At 35.9% G+C, this 21,436-nt stretch overlaps 1 protein-coding gene across 1 annotated transcript in view; it reads right to left on the bottom strand.

The window, feature by feature from the left end:
• LOC150098155 (SURP and G-patch domain-containing protein 1-like) overlaps positions 1–21,436 on the bottom strand; it is a 292,494-nt gene that overhangs the window by 53,960 nt on the left and 217,098 nt on the right. The window contains exon 9 of the mRNA XM_090406236.1: positions 19,211–19,367. Coding sequence (XP_090262362.1) covers positions 19,211–19,367 — 157 coding nt within the window. The remainder of the gene's footprint in view (positions 1–19,210; positions 19,368–21,436) is intronic.

Below are 21,436 nucleotides of genomic sequence, written 5' to 3' on the forward strand. Positions count from 1 at the left end.
TATAAATAATAAAATACGAATTAATGAAAGAAATATTTATTTTAAAACAAAATGTCAAAATACAATACGAATTAACGAAAGAAATCATCATCATACATATCAAGGATTTAGGCCTAGAATGGCCTGTTCCAGCCTTAGAAGTCATCGTTGAATCTTTTAAGAGGACGTCCTGGTTTTCTTTTTCCTAATGGCTTGTACTTGAAGGCTTGTTTTTGGTAATCTTTCTGTTTTTATTCCTTGAACGTGTTCCATTCCATCCATTTATGTTTATATTTCCTCATTTTCTCTATTACTGGTTCTTGGTTTAATTCTTTCATAATTTCTTTTGTGATCAAATAGGATATTCTTTGCAGTTTTTCTCATAAACTTCATTTCAGCTGTTATTAATCATTGTTTGTCTTTTTGTTTTATTGTCCAGATTTCGTTTCCATACATTAAGACTAGTAGGGCTAATGTATTGTATACTTTTAGTCTGGTTTGCTTTTGAACTAGGTTTGGTTTAAATATATAGTTAATTACACCTCATCATCGTCAAATTCCTGCCATGTACCCTCAAGGGGTGTACAGGATATGATAGTACTACATGAAAAATTTACATCATTACTAACTTCCTATCTACAATTTTCCTCCAAATCAGTCTGTTACTTGTCAAGACTCCAACATTATCAGATCTTACATTTCTATCATCTAAGGCACTTTTTACCATATCAATCTATCTATATCTTGGTGTTCCTCTGGGTCTTTTTCCTGCCAACCTCGCAGAGAACACTTGTATTGCTAATCTTTCCTCGCCTATTCTGTTTAAGTGACCATACCAACTGAGATTAGCTGTGCTAAAGCATTCCTGGATGCTGACAAAATCAAGTTCTTTCCTAATAACCTCGTTCTTTATATGATATTGCCATTGATGCCATTTGTTCATGCCTATAATCTTTCTCAGGACTCTCAAATCTGCAGTCTCTAGTCTTTGGTCAAGTGTTTTACTTCTGACACAGCTCTCAGATCCATAAGTTAAAACTGGTTTGAAAACTGTCTTGTATACAGCTAATTTAGTGTTTGACTAATTACTCTCTTATTCCATATGAAATTATTCAATTGAATTCCTACCACACCAATGTTGTTGATTCTGTTGTCTACTTCCATATTTAATTTACCATCTTCACTAAAAATCGTGCTTAAGTAGCTGAAATGTTTTACTTGTTCCACAGATTCTCCATTCATAACGCAGATGCCATTTTCAACGATTCTGTCAACTTTCATTGTCTTTTTACTGCTGACCTTCATTTCATATCTATTACAACAGTTATTCAATTTAGTCAGGGAATCTTGCAGACTTGTAGCGGATTTATCGTCCACATACAGCAAAGAGCTGACGTTAACATCTCCAATTCTGATATCATGTTTAATACCACTTTCCTTCATGATGTGATCCATATAGTTAATGATAACAGAGGGGATAATGTATATCCTTGTCTCACACCACAGATAACATTAAACCATCTTCCTGTACTTCCTTCAATTCTAACTGTTGACTTACAACTCAAATACAGACTAAGTATTGCTTGATATCATGCCCCATTGACACCATATAACTGTAGCGTATTGAATAGCTTCTCTCTTCGCACCTTGTCATATGCCTTTTCCAAATCGACAAAACTTAAATACAGATCTCTGTTATATTCCCATACTTTCTTGACTATTTGTCGTAAAGTGAAGATCTGACCATCTATTTGTCCTGAATCCAGCTTGTTCTTCACCAAGCTTTTCTTCCACAATTCTTCTCAACCGTTTCTCAAGCATACTTGCATAGATCTTCGCGGGAACACTCAGTAGGTAAATACCTCTGTAATTCTCACATTCAGTTTTATTTACCTTTTTATATATGGGTACCATGAGAGCTCTACTCCAATCATTGGGAATTCGTCCCTCTGTCCAGGCTTTCTGATCTATGCAGTGCAGCCTATACTACCATACTTCACTAATAGGTATATATTAGTGTATACCTATTAGGTATACCTATATACCTAATAGGTATATAGTAAATATATACCTATTAGTATATATATACTAATAGGTATATATTAGTAATTATAGACATGTTCTCCCAATATCCAGAGGCTGTGGCAATTAAGGATCAGATTGCAAAAACTGTAGCAGATAAGTTTTTCAAGCTCATTATCTCCAGGTATGGAACACCCCAAACCCTCCTCTCAGATCAAGGTTCTAACTTCACAGCTGAAGTCATACTACAGTTGTGCAAGTTGTTGAGAATAAAAAAGTTGTTCATCACCCCTTATCACCCCAGAGGAACGAAATGTGTAAGAGGATGAACAGGACACTGAAACTTACCCTATCCAAATTAGCAGACAGTCAGGTGTCAAACTGGGATACCTACTTATCGCACACCTTATTTGCATGCAGGACCGCTCTGCATACTGCCATTAGGGAAGCCCCTGCTGTTGTTCTTTATGGCTTAGAGCCTCTTTTCCCCAATGATTTCAAGAACTCCTGGGTAAGCTCTGGATTCCCTGACATAGATGATTACCTAAATAACCTAATCATGGATAATAATACAGCATATGAGATGGTAGTCAAATCTAGCGACATTTGCTCACAACGGGCGAGAACTTATGCCAACAAGTTGAGAAAATATAAGGATCTAAAACCAGGTAATCTTGCCTTGCTAGAACAAAACTCTGTCAACAAGAAAGGAGGAAAGTTTGAAAAGAGTGTGGCTGGGCCTTATGAGATCCAAGAAAAATTATCTCTGGTGACCTATAGAATAAAGGAGAAGACTAAACAGGGAAAAACTTTAATAGTGCACTTGAACAGATTGAAATTATATAAAACCAGATCAGACAGGTTAGTGTGTCAAGGGGATTCGTTGAAAAGCGTGTGGGGAAGAAAGAGGAACACTCATGTAGAGAACACTTATCTAAGTAGTAAGGATAGCATGAAGCCTACAACATCTAGGAAAAGGAGAGATAGCCATCAGGGAGGAGAGGAGAATCCTATTTCGAATGATCATTGCACCAGATACAATTGGCATAGAGACTACACTGGAACAGGACACCTGAATGAACACACATTAATCAAAATGAGAGGAGAGAAACATTTGATTAACAATGGGATTGGAGAGTCAGGACAAGCTAGGTACAATTTAAGACCAACACACAACGGCCGGGTGAACCCACCCAAGGAAATAAATCGTATTCAGAGCATTTAAAAAAAAACAACCTAAGTAATACACGTTACTTTTATAATCAGAGGAGTTCATAGCATGATGTGAGAGAAAAAACAGAAGGAAGGAATTCTGAAAACATATTCATGACTAATGGCAATTTGAAAGACAGATTTATTCAAGACAAAGACTCCCCCCCCTGGAATTGAAAGGGGGGGAACACAAAGAGAAAAAAAAATTTTTGTAGAAAATTTTTTAAAAAAGAGAGGTAAGAAAAACCTTAGTTAAATTGTGAATGAATACAATTCACTAAGGAATGTTTCATTCATAATTTGACAAGTTAAAACCCTTGAAAAGGATATGCTTGTATTTTAGTATAAGTTGTATATAGCCTGACAAATATTGGATACCGTAATTAGTGTAAAACTTGTGAATATTCCCATGTAAAATACCTACTAAATTGTATGTTAGACAATGAATTTGTTACATACATACATATTTTCTGTTAGAATTGGTATAAAAGAATTACTGTGTAAATTGCATATAACCAACTGAGATTGTAAGGTCAAAGTACGTGGGCAAGACACCAGATTAATAAGTTGTCTCAGCGGTCACGCACACATACGGCACGCGGTGCCCTAAAATTTTAGCGGAAGACGCTGTGAAAAGGCAAGACCCACGAGTGAAAAGGAATAACGTGTTGGGTGAAAATTTAGGGTTACAAGGAGTCCCGGTAGGGATTGATATAAAAGGGCTGGAACCCCCCCCCCCCCCCCAAAAAAGGCTTTTTGCCTGGAGCCTCTGTTCTCTCTCTGGATGGCAGAAGTCAGGGGTTTCGGGTCGTGATTAGAGGGATCGCGGATTCCAAGCCCTACGATGAACGAATAGAGGATTTTCAAAGCAATGGGCAACTCCCGGAAAAGATAATGGCCAGGTAGTGTGCCTTATGGATGCAGAATCGCCTCGCGCTAAGAGTATTCTAGGCATAGATGATCAGTATGCAGATTCCATGAGGACCAACCTAAGCTGACAGGAATTTTAGCCTTAACATAGAGGGAAGAAAATGTTTGGAAGGAAAGGAATCCAAGAATCGAAAGGACAAGCATGAGGAATCCTCGAGTTCGGTATAGTAAACCTATAATCAAGTAATGTGTGAGAGGAAGGCAATTGTAACTTAAGAATCATAGACCTTCATAAAGTTTGACTCTATCTAAAATTAAGACAGAACTGTGATATTTTAATCGTGTAGTCAGTGAACAATATGTGCTATGTATTATAATTGTACTTGTGTTGATTGCTAGCTATGTTTAAGAGCTGTAGAGATGTCTAATCCAGACAGCTTGATTAACACCTAAAAGTCATTATTGGTTTTATAATCTAAGAATGCGAGCTTTGAATCTTTGAACATGTTTTTGTAGTATTAATTAATGTGTGATGTATATTGATCAATATATATCACACATTAATTAATATGTGTGATGTCTATTAATTAAATATCACTGTAATCTATTAGTACAGTGATAATTGAAAGTTCTTTATTATGTATGATGATCATTATGTTAAATAATCCTTTTGCTCTTATTAATTTGGTTGCCTGTATCTAAGAATTCGATGCACCACTCATAAATTATTCAGATCTAAGCAGGAAATAATTGATAATTAAGACCACGACTGCAAACATGGTTGATTATAGAAGGTATTGATAATTGATAACTTAGTATAGAAATAGATTAGATTAACCGCGTGCATATCTGAAGGTTCACTTCTCAGTCAAGAAGTGAACCTTCAGATATGCACTTCTCAGTCAAGAAGTTTTTCCAATCTAAGGGTTCCGGGTGGCTCAGTGGAACAAAAAAAATTTCCCAGAATCTTAAGAGAAGTTAACTTCAGAAGCTCTGTTACCAAGGAGTTGGCTTAACCTTGAGACAATCCTTTTGTAGATCAGACTAGTGCAAGTGATAATCTAAGGGGCTGAAGTATATAATAGTAAGACAAAGACGGACACATTATAGGAGCTGCTGAGATAGGACAAATTATTCAAGAGATAGTTAAGTAAAGGAGTTAAACCATATTAAGTAAATATTACCTATGACGACACGTTATAACACTATTTTGCTCTCTTTCTACTCCATTGGTACCTTCCTTCTACTGAGACTTAAATTAAACAGCTTGGTCAGAGATGATAATCCCCTTGCACATTCTCGTAATACACAGGCCAATATGCCATTTAATCCTATGACTGCTGTGTTTGTATTGATGTTCTGCAATATTTTAAGCACCTCCATTTCATCAACCTCTATTCTCCTACCACTCAATATCACATCTGGCATTGCAATGTCACCACCGATGGCACATGCCTGCCACTATTTGGGTTGGTTCCATTACCTCCCCACCACCAGCACTTTTTAAAGCCACCCTTCCCTAGTCATTCCTTCTTTTAACTTGCCACATAGAAAAAGAACTCTTATGGTTTCATCAGCTAGCTTATACTGCTCATGGACATACTGATCACTTTTTTCTTTATAACACCTTTTTCTTTCTTCAAACACCATTGACCACCTCCCATGCACCAGTAGCATCTCTCCCCTCCAAATTCTTATCCCATGGGACTAGTGAAAGCTGACTCCTCAGCTTGTCATAATCACCTGTTTTGAATACCTCATATCTCTTTGTAAAAGAAAATACTTTGTGTCCGGCAATCTCCCAGGTCAAGACTTCACGATCACTTTCCCCCAAATGGAGGCAACACAGATTAGTTACCATTAAGTTCCCTGATGCTGCTGCCATGACCAGATGCAATGCTCTCGAACTTCATGTTCCCTATATTACATGCTGTCTCAGGGTATTATTTCTCAGCAGTTTTATAAATTCTATTTCCTTCCCTTCCTGTGGCCAATAAATGATCAACCTGTATGCATTATGCTAATATGCAAGTGCTCACTACATTCTCCCGTATACCTCCTCAATTATAGCAGCAATGAATTACATATTTAGTCCTGTCGGCCTCTATTTCATATCAAATAGCCTCAAATAAACTGCCTTCTGCATTCCTGATGTACTTCTACTCTTTTTGGCTTTAATTCCTCTGCTATCATTAGCACTCTCCCCATATAAACTGCAATATCTCCTTCATCCCACAACTGCCTTTATACCTTGTGTTACTCAGCCTGCTCAAGTTAATCTGGAGTGCTACATTTTGCATCATGTGATCACTCAAACTTCAGGTTGCCAGACCCACATTCACCTGCACCCCCTAAACATTCTAGTTTCCCTAACTTTGTACTTACCAACTTTCACTGAACAACACTGACTCCTGACACCAAATCTGTTTAGCTGCAAGCCATCAAACTTATAAATCCTTCCTTCCATCAAACTCATTCTACAAGCCCACAAAGTACACACCATTCCTCATCTCATTGAGTCATTGTCCTTTTTCCCATGCGCAAGCAACTCTTTCATGTCTTCTCGCATACCACACTTGTCACCTGCTAAATGATTTGTACTAAACAAAATAAACATCTTTTACCGTAACTCTCTGCATCAAGGACAGCATAACTGACATCTTTTATCTTAGCTCCAGGAAAACAGAATTTGTTACACTCTCCTAAAGGACTTCTCATATTGATGAATCACCATAAAACATCTGGTACTTGTTTTCACTCTTTTTCTCTTTTTGTGCTTTCTCTCCCCTTTCATTCAGTTCTCTCATATCACCTGCCAAGCGTTTTTCCAACCACTCAATCTCATGTTTTGTTCTGTAAAAAACACATAAGTGCACAATCTTTTCCATTACCTTCTGGCACTATTATTTTCCATTGCATCATTTGTACAGTCACCCATACCGCTTGCAACACTATCTATGCCAATCACATCATCGTGTATTTCATCTTTCAACTCACCACTATCACTCTTCTTACTCTCTTCAGACCTCTGGCATTCACTCATGAAACCCTTTCGAAACACTTGTTCCCCAGTTTCATTCTCCTTCCGTGAAGGCCGTATATTTTGCACCTGCTGCAGCAAATGTAATCGCGCACATTAAAATCACCCATCATTGTTTTGTGCATCGGTGCGATGCCGCACAATACACTGTACACGAAAACAAATATTAAACCTTTATAAAAATCAATAAATTAAATACATTATCCTTAGAGATAATCACACAAACATTCATAAATATACTGATGAAAAAATAATGACTTAATTGATGCTAAAGACTTCCAAAAATAGCTTATCTTTCAGCACAATATTCACCATTTGCACTATCTTCTGCCCTCTCATTGTTACTTATGTAGGTGACTTGATATATGTTTATATACATGTTATATATCTACCGTATATTTTCGCGTATAATGCGAACTAGAAATTTTGTTTGAAAACTAGCCCTAAAATGCCATGTCCATGTATAATGCGATCTGTTAATCTTATTCCATAACATTATAAATAATAAAATACGAATTAATGAAAGAAATATTTATTTTAAAACAAAATGTCAAAATACAATACGAATTAACGAAAGAAATCATCATCATACATATCAAGGATTTAGGCCTAGAATGGCCTGTTCCAGCCTTAGAAGTCATCGTTGAATCTTTTAAGAGGACGTCCTGGTTTTCTTTTTCCTAATGGCTTGTACTTGAAGGCTTGTTTTTGGTAATCTTTCTGTTTTTATTCCTTGAACGTGTTCCATTCCATCCATTTATGTTTATATTTCCTCATTTTCTCTATTACTGGTTCTTGGTTTAATTCTTTCATAATTTCTTTTGTGATCAAATAGGATATTCTTTGCAGTTTTTCTCATAAACTTCATTTCAGCTGTTATTAATCATTGTTTGTCTTTTTGTTTTATTGTCCAGATTTCGTTTCCATACATTAAGACTAGTAGGGCTAATGTATTGTATACTTTTAGTCTGGTTTGCTTTTGAACTAGGTTTGGTTTAAATATATAGTTAATTACACCTCATCATCGTCAAATTCCTGCCATGTACCCTCAAGGGGTGTACAGGATATGATAGTACTACATGAAAAATTTACATCATTACTAACTTCCTATCTACAATTTTCCTCCAAATCAGTCTGTTACTTGTCAAGACTCCAACATTATCAGATCTTACATTTCTATCATCTAAGGCACTTTTTACCATATCAATCTATCTATATCTTGGTGTTCCTCTGGGTCTTTTTCCTGCCAACCTCGCAGAGAACACTTGTATTGCTAATCTTTCCTCGCCTATTCTGTTTAAGTGACCATACCAACTGAGATTAGCTGTGCTAAAGCATTCCTGGATGCTGACAAAATCAAGTTCTTTCCTAATAACCTCGTTCTTTATATGATATTGCCATTGATGCCATTTGTTCATGCCTATAATCTTTCTCAGGACTCTCAAATCTGCAGTCTCTAGTCTTTGGTCAAGTGTTTTACTTCTGACACAGCTCTCAGATCCATAAGTTAAAACTGGTTTGAAAACTGTCTTGTATACAGCTAATTTAGTGTTTGACTAATTACTCTCTTATTCCATATGAAATTATTCAATTGAATTCCTACCACACCAATGTTGTTGATTCTGTTGTCTACTTCCATATTTAATTTACCATCTTCACTAAAAATCGTGCTTAAGTAGCTGAAATGTTTTACTTGTTCCACAGATTCTCCATTCATAACGCAGATGCCATTTTCAACGATTCTGTCAACTTTCATTGTCTTTTTACTGCTGACCTTCATTTCATATCTATTACAACAGTTATTCAATTTAGTCAGGGAATCTTGCAGACTTGTAGCGGATTTATCGTCCACATACAGCAAAGAGCTGACGTTAACATCTCCAATTCTGATATCATGTTTAATACCACTTTCCTTCATGATGTGATCCATATAGTTAATGATAACAGAGGGGATAATGTATATCCTTGTCTCACACCACAGATAACATTAAACCATCTTCCTGTACTTCCTTCAATTCTAACTGTTGACTTACAACTCAAATACAGACTAAGTATTGCTTGATATCATGCCCCATTGACACCATATAACTGTAGCGTATTGAATAGCTTCTCTCTTCGCACCTTGTCATATGCCTTTTCCAAATCGACAAAACTTAAATACAGATCTCTGTTATATTCCCATACTTTCTTGACTATTTGTCGTAAAGTGAAGATCTGACCATCTATTTGTCCTGAATCCAGCTTGTTCTTCACCAAGCTTTTCTTCCACAATTCTTCTCAACCGTTTCTCAAGCATACTTGCATAGATCTTCGCGGGAACACTCAGTAGGTAAATACCTCTGTAATTCTCACATTCAGTTTTATTTACCTTTTTATATATGGGTACCATGAGAGCTCTACTCCAATCATTGGGAATTCGTCCCTCTGTCCAGGCTTTCTGATCTATGCAGTGCAGCCTATACTACCATACTTCACCATTTCTGGTCGAATATCATCTACCCCTGCTGCCTTTCCACATTTCAAGCCTTTGATGGCTTTTTCTACTTCAAATATAGATATGTATTTCTGACTGCATGCCTGGTCAGTATTTTTTACCACTGTGCTGTCATCACTGCTTGTTTCATTTAGCAGTTTTTCAAAGTAATTACTCCATACTTCAAGGATATCTTTTTCTCCCGTTTTCATGTCACCTTTATCATCTCTAACTCCTTTTACAGCACTCTTTCCTGCATTCCTAAGCTTCTTCAACAACCTCCAGAATATTTTGCCACCTTCTTGATATTTATTTTCTATATTCTTGCCAAATCCTCCCATGACTTTTGTTTAGCTAGTTTTACACAGTGTTTAGCATTCTTGCATTTGTCTCTGTATTCTCTAAGAACACAAGCTAACTTATTTGACAGGAACTTTTGATATGCTTTCTTCTTTTCCTTCACTGCCTCTTTAACTTCCTGTGTCCACCAGGGAGTTCTGATTTTTTCATCCTTGCAGACAACCTCACCACATGCCTCTCTGGCAGAATCAATCAATGTTTTCTTCAGAGTTTGCCACTGAATCTCCAAGGTTTGATTCCTGTTCTCAAACACTTTCATTTTTTCTTCAATAATCTTTGTGTATTTTAGTCTACAGTTCACATCTGAGAGCTGCTCAACTTTTATTTGCTTTAAAACTTTCTTACATGTTATTCTTTTCAATATGAAATTCAATTTTATCCTGCTCAAGACTAAATAGTGATCACTTCCAATTTCAAATCCTCTGTACACTCTGGTGTCCTGCACCAGGGAGAAAACATCACTATCAACAATAACATAGTCAATGAGACTTTTCATATTCCTTGCCTCTTCTCTCCATGTGAATTTGTGCACATTTTTATGTTGGAACATGGTGTTAGTAATAACCAGTCCATGTCCTGAGCCGAAATCCAACAGATATTTGCCATTATTATTAGCTTTGGTCTTTTCTCCAAATATTTTTGTATGTCTCACAATCATTTCCTACTCTGCTATTTAGATCCCCAACAAGGACCAACTTTTCCTTTTTCTTTGTGTCAGTTGCTTTTTCTAAAGCCTCAAAAAATTCCTCCACTTCTACCTTAGTAGAACCTTCTGTGGGACTATAGGCACAAATAAGTCTCATTGTCCAGTTCCCCATTCTCATATTTGCCCACATTACTCTACTTGAGACTGGCTGCCATTCAAGAAAATTAGTCTCGTATTTTGTGTTGAATACTATGGCTACCTCCTTCTTTTCCTTGTTTGTCATTGCCTGAATATAACATTTTGAATTTATTGCTCAGAAAGATCTCACCAGTTTTTGTCTTTTTTGTTTCAGTCACCCCTATTATGTCGATCTGGTACTTATCTAATTCCTCAGCTAGCTCCATTTCTTTGCCATTCAGGCTTCTTATGTTGATAGTACCAATCTTTAACTCTGGTGATGTTGAGTTGGGTTGTGCTTTCAGATTTGTTCCTGTAGCTGACTTTTCACTGTTCGCCCTGGTTCCCTGCCGAAAACAACGGGGGCCTTGTTTAACTGGGCGACGCCCCAGCCGGCATAAAATTTTGTCATGTTGTACCATTGTTTTTTATTTTGGTTTAACCAATAAGAATACAATTTGGTCGGCTAAATCCCAAATTGCCAGCCCATCCTCGTTCGTTCAGTATCCAAATAGATACCCAACCAATTGAGGATTGTACATTAGGTCAGAAGCCCTGGTCGGTTCTCCGCATTCCTTTAAAGGCTATGTGGAGGTCTCCTCTCAGTTATACAGCTCTGACCCTTATTTTTAAATATTTTGCAATTTTTACGTTTATATCTTTTTCATATGTGATTGTACATCCTAGGTAGTTAAATGAATTCACCTGTTCTAAGATCTTGTTATCTATTTCTATTTTAGTTCTTGCTGGATCTTGTCCTTTAAAGCCCATAGTTTTTGATTTTTCTGTTGATACTATCATACCATAATCTTTGGCTATCTCATTTAGATCTAAAATAGCTTTCAGTAAGTTATCTTCAGAATTTGTAATTATTATTTGGTCGTCGGCAAAAAGGAGAATGTTTAAGTTCACAGTAGGAGAAAGTTTAATTCCTTGATGTAAATTTTTATTCCATTTTATTATTATTTCATTAAGTAAATATTAAAAAAGAGTTGCTGAGAGGGGACATCCCTGTCAGACCTTTTAGAATATTACTTTGTATTTGTCTTTCTTTTAATATGTTAAATAATATGTTTCTTTTAACTTTGTCAAATGCTTTTTCAAAGTCAATAAATGCAATATGTGTTTTTAAATTGTATTCTCTTCTTTTCTCTATTATTAATTTTAGGCAAAAGGCCGGGTCTATACATGATCGTTCTTTTCTAAATCCATTCTGTACTTCTAAAATAAAGTTTTCGGAAGAAATTTTTATTTAAAACAAAATGTCAAAATCCTTTAAATTCTTCTTCATCTTTTGAGTCATCAAATATTTCATTTATAAATTCATCTGTAGGGATTGCGTCATCAGTGTAGCAGTTGTCGTCATTGTCTTCATGCTCTCCATTTTGTTGTGCATCATCCTCGCTTTCGTATATGACGTGATCTTCAGATCCATCCATTGAATTAATTATTCCACATTTAAGAAATGAACATTGAATCATTTTAGATGGTATCGAATCCCATACTTCTTTAACCCAGCTGGTGACTAGGGTGATTTCGGGCTTCTGAAAATTCCCACCCTTATCTTCACCAAACCAGATGACACCCATTCTCTCCGTTTTTCACGTAAGGGATCTTTAAATGGCTGATTCAAGCTGACATCAAGCGGCTGCAAAACAGAAGTTAGACCATCCGGTATGACTGCTAGGTCTGTACATAGCTCCTGTGCTTTCTCTTTCCTTGCCTCCGTTAAATGCGCCCAGAACATATCCCAGACTAGCATGCTTTGTTGACATAACAAGCTACCTGGACGTATGTTCCATAATTGATCCATCCACAATTGTACACTTTCTTCATCCATCCAACCTTTCTGATTGGCACAAACAATTACACCTGGTGGAAATTTCATATGCTTCGAAATTTTCTTCCATTTAAATATCACTGTCGGTTTTAATTTGGTTCCGTATGCCATGCATGCTAGAACAATGGTAAAATGCGTTTTTTCATGTCCCATTGTTTTTATGAAGACACCATTTTCACCAACTGAGTTTACTGTTCGATTCCCAGGCACATCAAAGTACATGGGCGTCTCATACATACTGCCAATTTGGGAGAGTTCATATCCGTGACACTTCCATAATTTTATGATAAATTTATGGAAGGACTGCACTTTTTCTTCAAGCTGCTTTGGTAACTTCTGCTCAATTTTTGTTCGGTGTCATAATGTTAATGCTTTGCGTTCCATAAATCTGTTGCACCACCCAGGCAAAGCAAGAAAATATGAAATACCTGGTGTGTCCTTGAATTCACCATTCTTGAGTTGAAGAACTCGAAAATGAATTGCATTTCTTGTTAATATAATGCCATCTTGTCGTTGCGTCAAAATTCATTCACTGAAGTTCTTCATCGAGTTCTGGAAAGGATGCTACATCTCCATGACGGGCATGTTTCGTTTTGGGGATTTTTTCAAGACTGTTCTTTTGCTTATGCCAAAGTCTAATTTTACTTTCTGCTACACCAAATTCTCTCATAGCAACATTGTTATTATGTTCTTCTGCAAACTGCACGACACGCAATTTAAATCCTGCTTCAAAAGATGAACGTTTACATTTCTGTTGGCTCATTTTCAGTCTAAGTTTGTTTAACGAATAATATTTAAAATGAACCGTGGTTAAACCGATATACCTAACTGTGCTCTATCATTAGCACTACTTACATTACTGGCTTTATGCGCAGATATGATGTGCGCTCGGTCACCGAATGTAAGTAGATTTGGTTGCATAGGCATTAGGTAGTATATATTGTGTATGCAAGTCTAATAAGATGTTATATTTTTTAGGATCCGCATATAATGCGAACCCCTAACTTTAAGTAGTATTTTTTACCATAAATTTTTCGCATTATACGTGATAATATACAGTATATATAAAACTACATATACACACATCTTTATTTGCTTTACATTAATCATTTTCTTTCTGCATTCAAAGACCACATTATAAACAGATATCCATGTATTTTCAGCAAAAAAAAATACATTTGTGATAACATCATCTTTCAAATATTTTCTGAAAAATTTGAAAGAGAGGGTGATTACAAATGTATTTAGTTAGATACTGCTTTTGATGCTATGATAAAACTTTTGATTGTGCGTATGTAGTATAGTGTCAATGAGAGAGAGATGTTTTTCATTAAGTAAGGTCATTTTCATTCTAGTTGCATTTATATTGTCTCTGTACTGTATTTAGCAATACTTGTTTTCCTTGCATCTACAGTATAGTATCTGTAGGTGATGCATGTTTTTTTTTTACTATACATACAGGGACAGTTTCATGATTGTCTTTGGAAAGAATAGATGTAGTAATTATTTACTACATCTATTCTTCCCAATTACTAATTAATTCACCCATTTGTGAATAAAAATTAATCATATCTATTATAACAAGAGGAATGCATCTATTATTCATAACATGTGAAGAGCTGCTCACAAAAAGCTCATGTGACAAAGAATTCTCAAACAGAAGGATAAATCTAATGATGACTGAAAAGTATTTATGTATATCATTATCAAATTCCAGCTATGTACAGTCAAGGGGTGTACAGGATATGATAGCTTTGCATGAAAAATTTACATCATTACTAACTTCCTATCTACAATTTTCCTCCGAATCAGTCTGTTACTTGTCAAGACTCCAACATTATCAGATCTTACATTTCTATCATCTAAGGCACTTTTTACCATATCAATCCATCTATATCTTGGTCATCCTCTTGGTCTTTTTCCTGCCAAACTAGCAGAGAACACTTGTACTGCTAATCTTTCCTCGCCTATTCTGTTTAAGTGACCATACCACCTGAGATTAGCTCTGCTAACGCATTCCTGGATGCTGACAATGTCAAGTTCTTTCCTAATATCCTCGTTTTTAATATGATATTGCCATTGATGCCATCTGTTCATGCCTATAATCTTTCTCAGGACTCTCATATCTCTGGTCTCTAGTCTTTGGTCAAGTGTTTTACTTCTGATCCAGCTCTCAGATCCATAAGTTAAAGCTGGTTTGAACACTGTCTTGTATACAGCTAATTTAGTGTTCCGACTAATTTCTCTCTTATTCCATATGAATTTATTCAATTGACTTCCCACCATACCAGCTTTGCCGATTCTGTTGTCTATTTCTATATTTAATTTACCATCTTCAGTAAAAATCGTTCCTAAGTAGCTGAAATGTTTTACTTGTTCCACAGGTTCTCCATTCACAACACAGTTGACATTTTCAATGATTCTGCCTATTTTCATTGTCTTTGTCTTTTTATTGCTGCCCTTCATACCATATCTATTAAAACAGCTATTCAATTTAGTCAGAGAATCTTGTAGCGGATTTATTTAAAAGTATAACATCGTTCACATAAAGCAAAGAGCTGACATTAACATCTCCAATTCTGATATCATGTTTAATACCACTTTCCTTCATGATGTGATCCATATAGTTAATGATAACAGAGGGGATAATGTACATCCTTGTCTCACACCAGATTTAACATTTAACCATCTTCCTGTACTTCCTTCAATTCTAACTGCTGACTTACAACTCAAACACAGACTAAGTACTGCTTGATATAATGCCCCATTGACACCATATAACTGTAGCGTATTGAATAGCTTCTCTCTTGGCACCTTGTCATATACCTTTTCCAGATCGACAAAACTTAAATACAGATATTTGTTATATTCCCTTGCTTTCTCGACTGTTTGTCATAAAGTGAAGATCTGATCCTGACAGCCTCTATTTGGCCTGAATCCAGCTTGTTCTTCACCAAGCTTTTCTTCCACAATTCTTCTCAACCCTTTCACAAGTATAGTGGCATAAATCTTACCAGGAATACTCAGTAGAGAAATGCCTCTGTAATTCTCACATTCATTTTTATTTCCCTTTTTATATATGGGTACTATGAGAGCTCTACTCCAATCATCAGGAATTTGCCTCTCTGTCCAGGCCTTCTGAACTATGCAGTGCAGCCACTGTAAGACTTTTAGACCACCATACTTCAGCATTTCTGGTCGAATATCATGTACTCCTGCTGCCTTTCCACATTTCAAGCCTTTGATGGCTTTTTCTACTTCAAGTATGGATATGTATTCCTGATTGTATGCCTGTTGAGTGTTTTTTTACCACTGTGCTGTCATCACTGCTTCTTTCATTTAGCAATTTTTTGAAGTAATTATTCCATACTTCAAGGATATCTTTTTCTCCTGTTTTCATGTCACCTTTATCATCTCTAATGTTTGGTCTACACTTTGGAATACATTTGTCTCTGTATTCTCTAAGAGCACAAGCTGATTTATTTGCCAGGAACTTTTCATATGCTTTCTTCTTTTCCTTCACTGTCTCTTTAACTTCCTGTGTCCACCATGGAGTTCTGATTTTTCTATCTTTGCAGACAACTTCACTATATGCCCCTCTGGCTGAATCAATCAGGGTTTTCTTGAAGGCTTGCCACTGAATCTCCAAGGTTTGGTTCCTGTTCTCAAACTCTTTCACTTCAATAATCTTTGTGTATTTTAGTCTACAGTTCACATCTGAGAGCTGCTCAACTTTTATTTGCTTAAAACTTTCTTACATGTTATTCTTTTCAATATGAAATTCAATTTTATCCTGCTCAAGACTAAATAGTGATCACTTCCAATTTCAAATCCTCTGTACACTCTGGTGTCCTGCACCAGGGAGAGAACATCACTATCAACAATAACATAGTCAATGAGACTTTTCTTATTCCTTGTCTCTTCTCTCCATGTGAATTTGTACACATTTTTATGTTGGAACATGGTGTTAGTAATAACCAGTCCATGTCCTGAGCAGAAATCCAACAGGTATTTGCCATTATTATTAGCTTTGCTCTTTTCTCCAAATTTTCCCAAAATATTTTTGTATGTCTCACAATCATTTCCTACTCTGCTATTCAGATCCCCAACAAAGACCAACTTTTCCTTTTTCATTGTGTCAGTTGCTTTTTCTAAAGCATCAATAAATTCCTCCCTTCTACCTTAGTAGAACCTTCTGTGGGACCATAGGCACAAATAAGTCTCATTGTCCAGTTCCCCGTTCTCATATTTGCCCACATCACTCTACTTGAGACTGCCTGCCATTCAAGAAGATTAGCCTCTTATTGTGTTGAATACTATGGCTACTACTTCTTTTCCTTGATTGTCATTGCCTGAATATAACATTTTGTATTTATTGCTCAGAAAGATCTCACCAGTTTTTGTCTTTTTTGTTTTGGTCACCCCTATTATTTCGATCTGGTATTTATCTAATTCCTCAGCTAGCTCCATTTCTTTGCCATTTAAGCTTCTTATGTTGATACCAATATTTAACTCTGGTGATGTTGAGTTGGGGTGTGTTTTCAGATTTGTTCCAGTAGTTGACTTTTCACAGTTCACCCTGGTTCCCTGGCAAAAACAATGGGGGCCTTGTTTAACCTGGTGCCATCCCAGCCGGCATGAAATTTTGTCATGTTGTACCATCATTTTGTATTTTGGTTTAAGCCAATAATACAATTTGTTCGGCTAAATCCCAAAGTGCCAGCACATCCTCGTTCATTCAGTATCCAGGTAGATACCCAACAGGGTGCACCGCACCACATTGGACATTAGGTCAGAAGCCCTGGTCGGTTCTCCACATTCCTTTAAAGGCTATGTGGAGGTCTCCTCTCAGTTATACAGCTTTGACCCTTAACCACTCCATTTATTTATTTATGTATATATTACTACATAAAGAGTGGATAGAGTTAATAATCAGTGAATTATAATTTAGCAGAAATGCACGCATTAGGCATGTGTAGCCCTGTGGAAATGCTGTTTGCATCCAGAGCACTAGGCTGCTCAAAGACAGATATTCTAAGTTCAATTCCAGTCCCTGACCAGAGCAACTTTTTTCTAATCCTCTCTTCAACTGGTTCCCAAGGTAGTCTATATATGGAATGGGAAAATGGGCTCTCTCTCTCTCTCTCTCTCGAAAACTTTTTTTTGTCCCACAACCTCAATAAAGATTGATCACAGAAGCCACACTATTTCAGACAATAATGTGGTTATTTATATTTTGCAAACAATCGCTTTCCATCTCCTCATACTTATTTAAAATCATACCTATTTTATTAATTATGTGAATACGCATGTCTAGACATTATGGGATCACATGTAATTCACTCCATCCCAGCAACGTATTGGATATACACTCCTATAATACAGCAACTGTAAATTATTAGTAATTCATTAACCTCTATTGAAAGTATTTGCATTCACAGCTGTTTGATAAAATTTTACAGGGGAGGCTGCTATATAAACTCAAAGGGATGGATGGATATGTAAAAAATGGCTTATGACATGGACAAAAGAAAGTGCCTAACCAACAGGTATCTAAGAATATGCATGGAAGTGATCTCTAAGAGAAAAAAGGTACACTTGGGCAACTGTGGTTTAACTAATACATTAAAGTTACTGGGTTTGAAATGAATAGTAATATATGCAATGATGCAAAGTTAGAAAAGGTGACAAGGGATATTTCCAGTACAGAATCGTTGGAGGTTTATCTCAGAAAAACTGATTTTATAGGCAAGTAACACTGAATGTCATTTCAATGTTGCTAAGTGCAAGGTTATGCATTTGGACTGGGTGCAATGCATAAAGAGTATTACATTAATGGTGGTTTGCTATAATAAAGCCAGAGACTTGGGAATGATAATAGAATTAAAGTTTAGTAGCCACACTGTTAAGGTGGTTAAAGACACATCAGATATTAGTGTTGAAGAGAACAATAACTCAGAAATCACGAATTTATTCCCCCAGTCTGATAAGACCATATCTTGACTACTGTAGTTGGATATAGTCACATGAGTTCAGAAAAGATGAGGAGAGACATATGAAAAGATCCAGTGGGAATCAACCAAGATAATATCTGACCTATGGGATTGTGCATATATGAACAGAATGATGGAATGAGGTTTTCAAAGTCTGAGTACTGACAGAAGAGAGAAGCCATGATAGAAACCTAAGATGGTAAGGGGAACTTCAGGCAAGTGAGTAAAGATATGGTTACAAAGCATGTCAAATCCACATTCTTCTCATGCCATGTGGTGAGTGCTATCAGTGGATGTTGGGAGTGTGTCTTCAATGAATGTGTGTTTTTAAAAGACTGAAATATCGTACAGTTCATGAATACGGAAGTTTTTTAAAATACAGCACTTGCAGCACTGTTTTTTTTTTTACATTAAATAATACTTGAAACATGCAAAAAGCAATGTCTTTGAATGCTTATGTATACTATTCATGAGAAATAAAAATCGTTTTTTTTTATTGCTGTTGACTTATAACTATATCAACATATATGACAAGGAAAAAATATTTCATAAAATGTAAAAAATGATATGGCATACAATAAAATACACATGAACTAACTTTTGGTTTTTTCCATCTCTTCTGCTCTTTTCTTATGTTCCCATGTACCTCCTTCTATATCTTCATCTGAATCATATTCATATTTAACTTTACCAGCCATTCTTCTTGCTTCTTCTGCTCTCTGTTTAGCTTGCATCATTTCATAGAGTAAACGCATCTAAGTTGAGGAAAAATATCATTATACCAGATTTTGTGTGGTACACTCTATATAAATCAGTAAGAGATACTGTTTTACTTGCTAAAAAAGAAAACCAGCTTCAATGAAAGCTTTAATGTTCTGTGACTTTGGGTATTACAGTCAATTCTATGAAGAGTTTCTGATGAATGAAAAAAAAAAATAACCAGCACCAGGATGTGAGTACATTGTGGTACAGTCCAGTTTTTTAAAAAACCAAAATTTCTTAGTGTTCATGGAAGTAATTTCTCCCTCCCCCAATGAATGAAGAAAATCTTAAATAACAACCATATTTACTTAGAATACTTTCCTTGCTGGCTCAAAGAGAATGCTGAAAATCAGCAACTTTGGAAGAAAATAATAAATTAAAAATAAGAGAATTTAGTCTCAGTCATATCCTCTTATACTCCAGCACTCAAGAAAACTATCCTACAGACGAGATCAAGCTGAAATCCTAGATAATGTGTTGAAAACTTAAAACCTCAAAATGACATCTCAAATAGAACTATATGGGATCATTTTTTTACTCTATACACCAATCATAGTAGTCCAACTGACTAATATTTGAAAAACATCTGCTAGTACAATATTTATTTATTGAATACCTTATTTGATCAAACCCATGATAAATTACTTTTCCTTTGCTACTCTTTCAGTTAATATTTCTCAAATTTATTAATCATGAAGATTATTAATCGCTTGACCTCCTCATTATTCCTTCATCCAAAATGCACTCTCTATCATCCTTTTCATGTCTTCCACTTTATCTGGCTTTTCCACCCATGGTTCTTATCTATTTTATTTCTTAAATCATTGCTTGGATGTCCATGACTTGTAATGTTTCCCTTTAATTTCATCCTTTCAATGTTCTCCTTCATCCAAACCTTCATGCTCCTTTCATTCTTGGTGCAATATTAGTACTTCTGTTATCACAGGAACTAATGCTAATACCTCTAAATGCAATCTTACTGATTTTCTATCTCAAATTCTACAGAGTCCTCTGTTAGATAAGTGCGAACATATATGCCTTCCATCCTGTTCCATAACACTTTTTATTCTGATGTGGTGTATCCTTTCATTGATATCAGAGGATTACAATACAAGAATGGATTCATTAATCAAAGTTAATTCCATATGACCAAAATCTTTCTCAACTCACTGTGGTCAGACAATGCCTTTGTTGGCCGAGAAGATAGTGTGTGTGTGCACACACACATACACACACACACACACACACACACACACACACACACACACACACACACACACACACACACAGATTTGTTAATGATATCAGGTGGGAGATGAATTTCATTGCCTGCTTACTAGAGGCTTGAAAAATTTCCATGTTTCATCTCTAGGGCAGGATTCCAGGATTATGCAGAAAAATAAAAAGCAGCCAGACTACATGCAAGCAGAGAATTACTGGATGCTTTGGATTTCTTCATTTCAGGATCATTCTTAGGATATTGATATGGTCACTTAGAACTGCTAGTATAACCCTCCCACACACACACACCACAACTAAGTTCAGTTACACTTGATTCCACTGATTCAGGGAACATCAATTTATGATTCCTGTATATCAAAGATTGGGTTTAGATTCTCAGTAACTATGATAGGCACATAATGCTAAGTTTTAATTCAATGAAAATAGCACAAAATTGGAGATAGATTTAATGTTCCATATTTTGATCTCTGTCACAGCAACATAATCTGGGATACAATATGGAAACTGTAATATTATGCTATTATTTACTTTATGTTCTCTTTACTCTATTATCACGCTTTTACTCTTTACCTTAAATTACTACAGGTTATCTAATACTTTAGGAACTTTGGAAAATTTATTTAATGTTACAACTGTGCCACCAAGATTCCCCCTTTATGGGTATTAAATATAATTAAGATTACCTGTAGAATCTCTCTAGATCTATCTTAAGCTTTATGGACAGTCATGGCTACTCTTATTTACCTTCGTCCACAGGTTCATTTTTATTTAGAAACAGTGCATTGGAATAAGGATCAGTGAATACACATTCTTAACATAA

The sequence above is a fragment of the Typopeltis vanoorti genome, chromosome 16 (genome assembly GCF_054136105.1).
Source record: "Typopeltis vanoorti isolate ZY-2024b chromosome 16, IOZ_Tvanoo_1.0, whole genome shotgun sequence".
Taxonomy (NCBI): domain Eukaryota; kingdom Metazoa; phylum Arthropoda; class Arachnida; order Uropygi; family Thelyphonidae; genus Typopeltis; species Typopeltis vanoorti.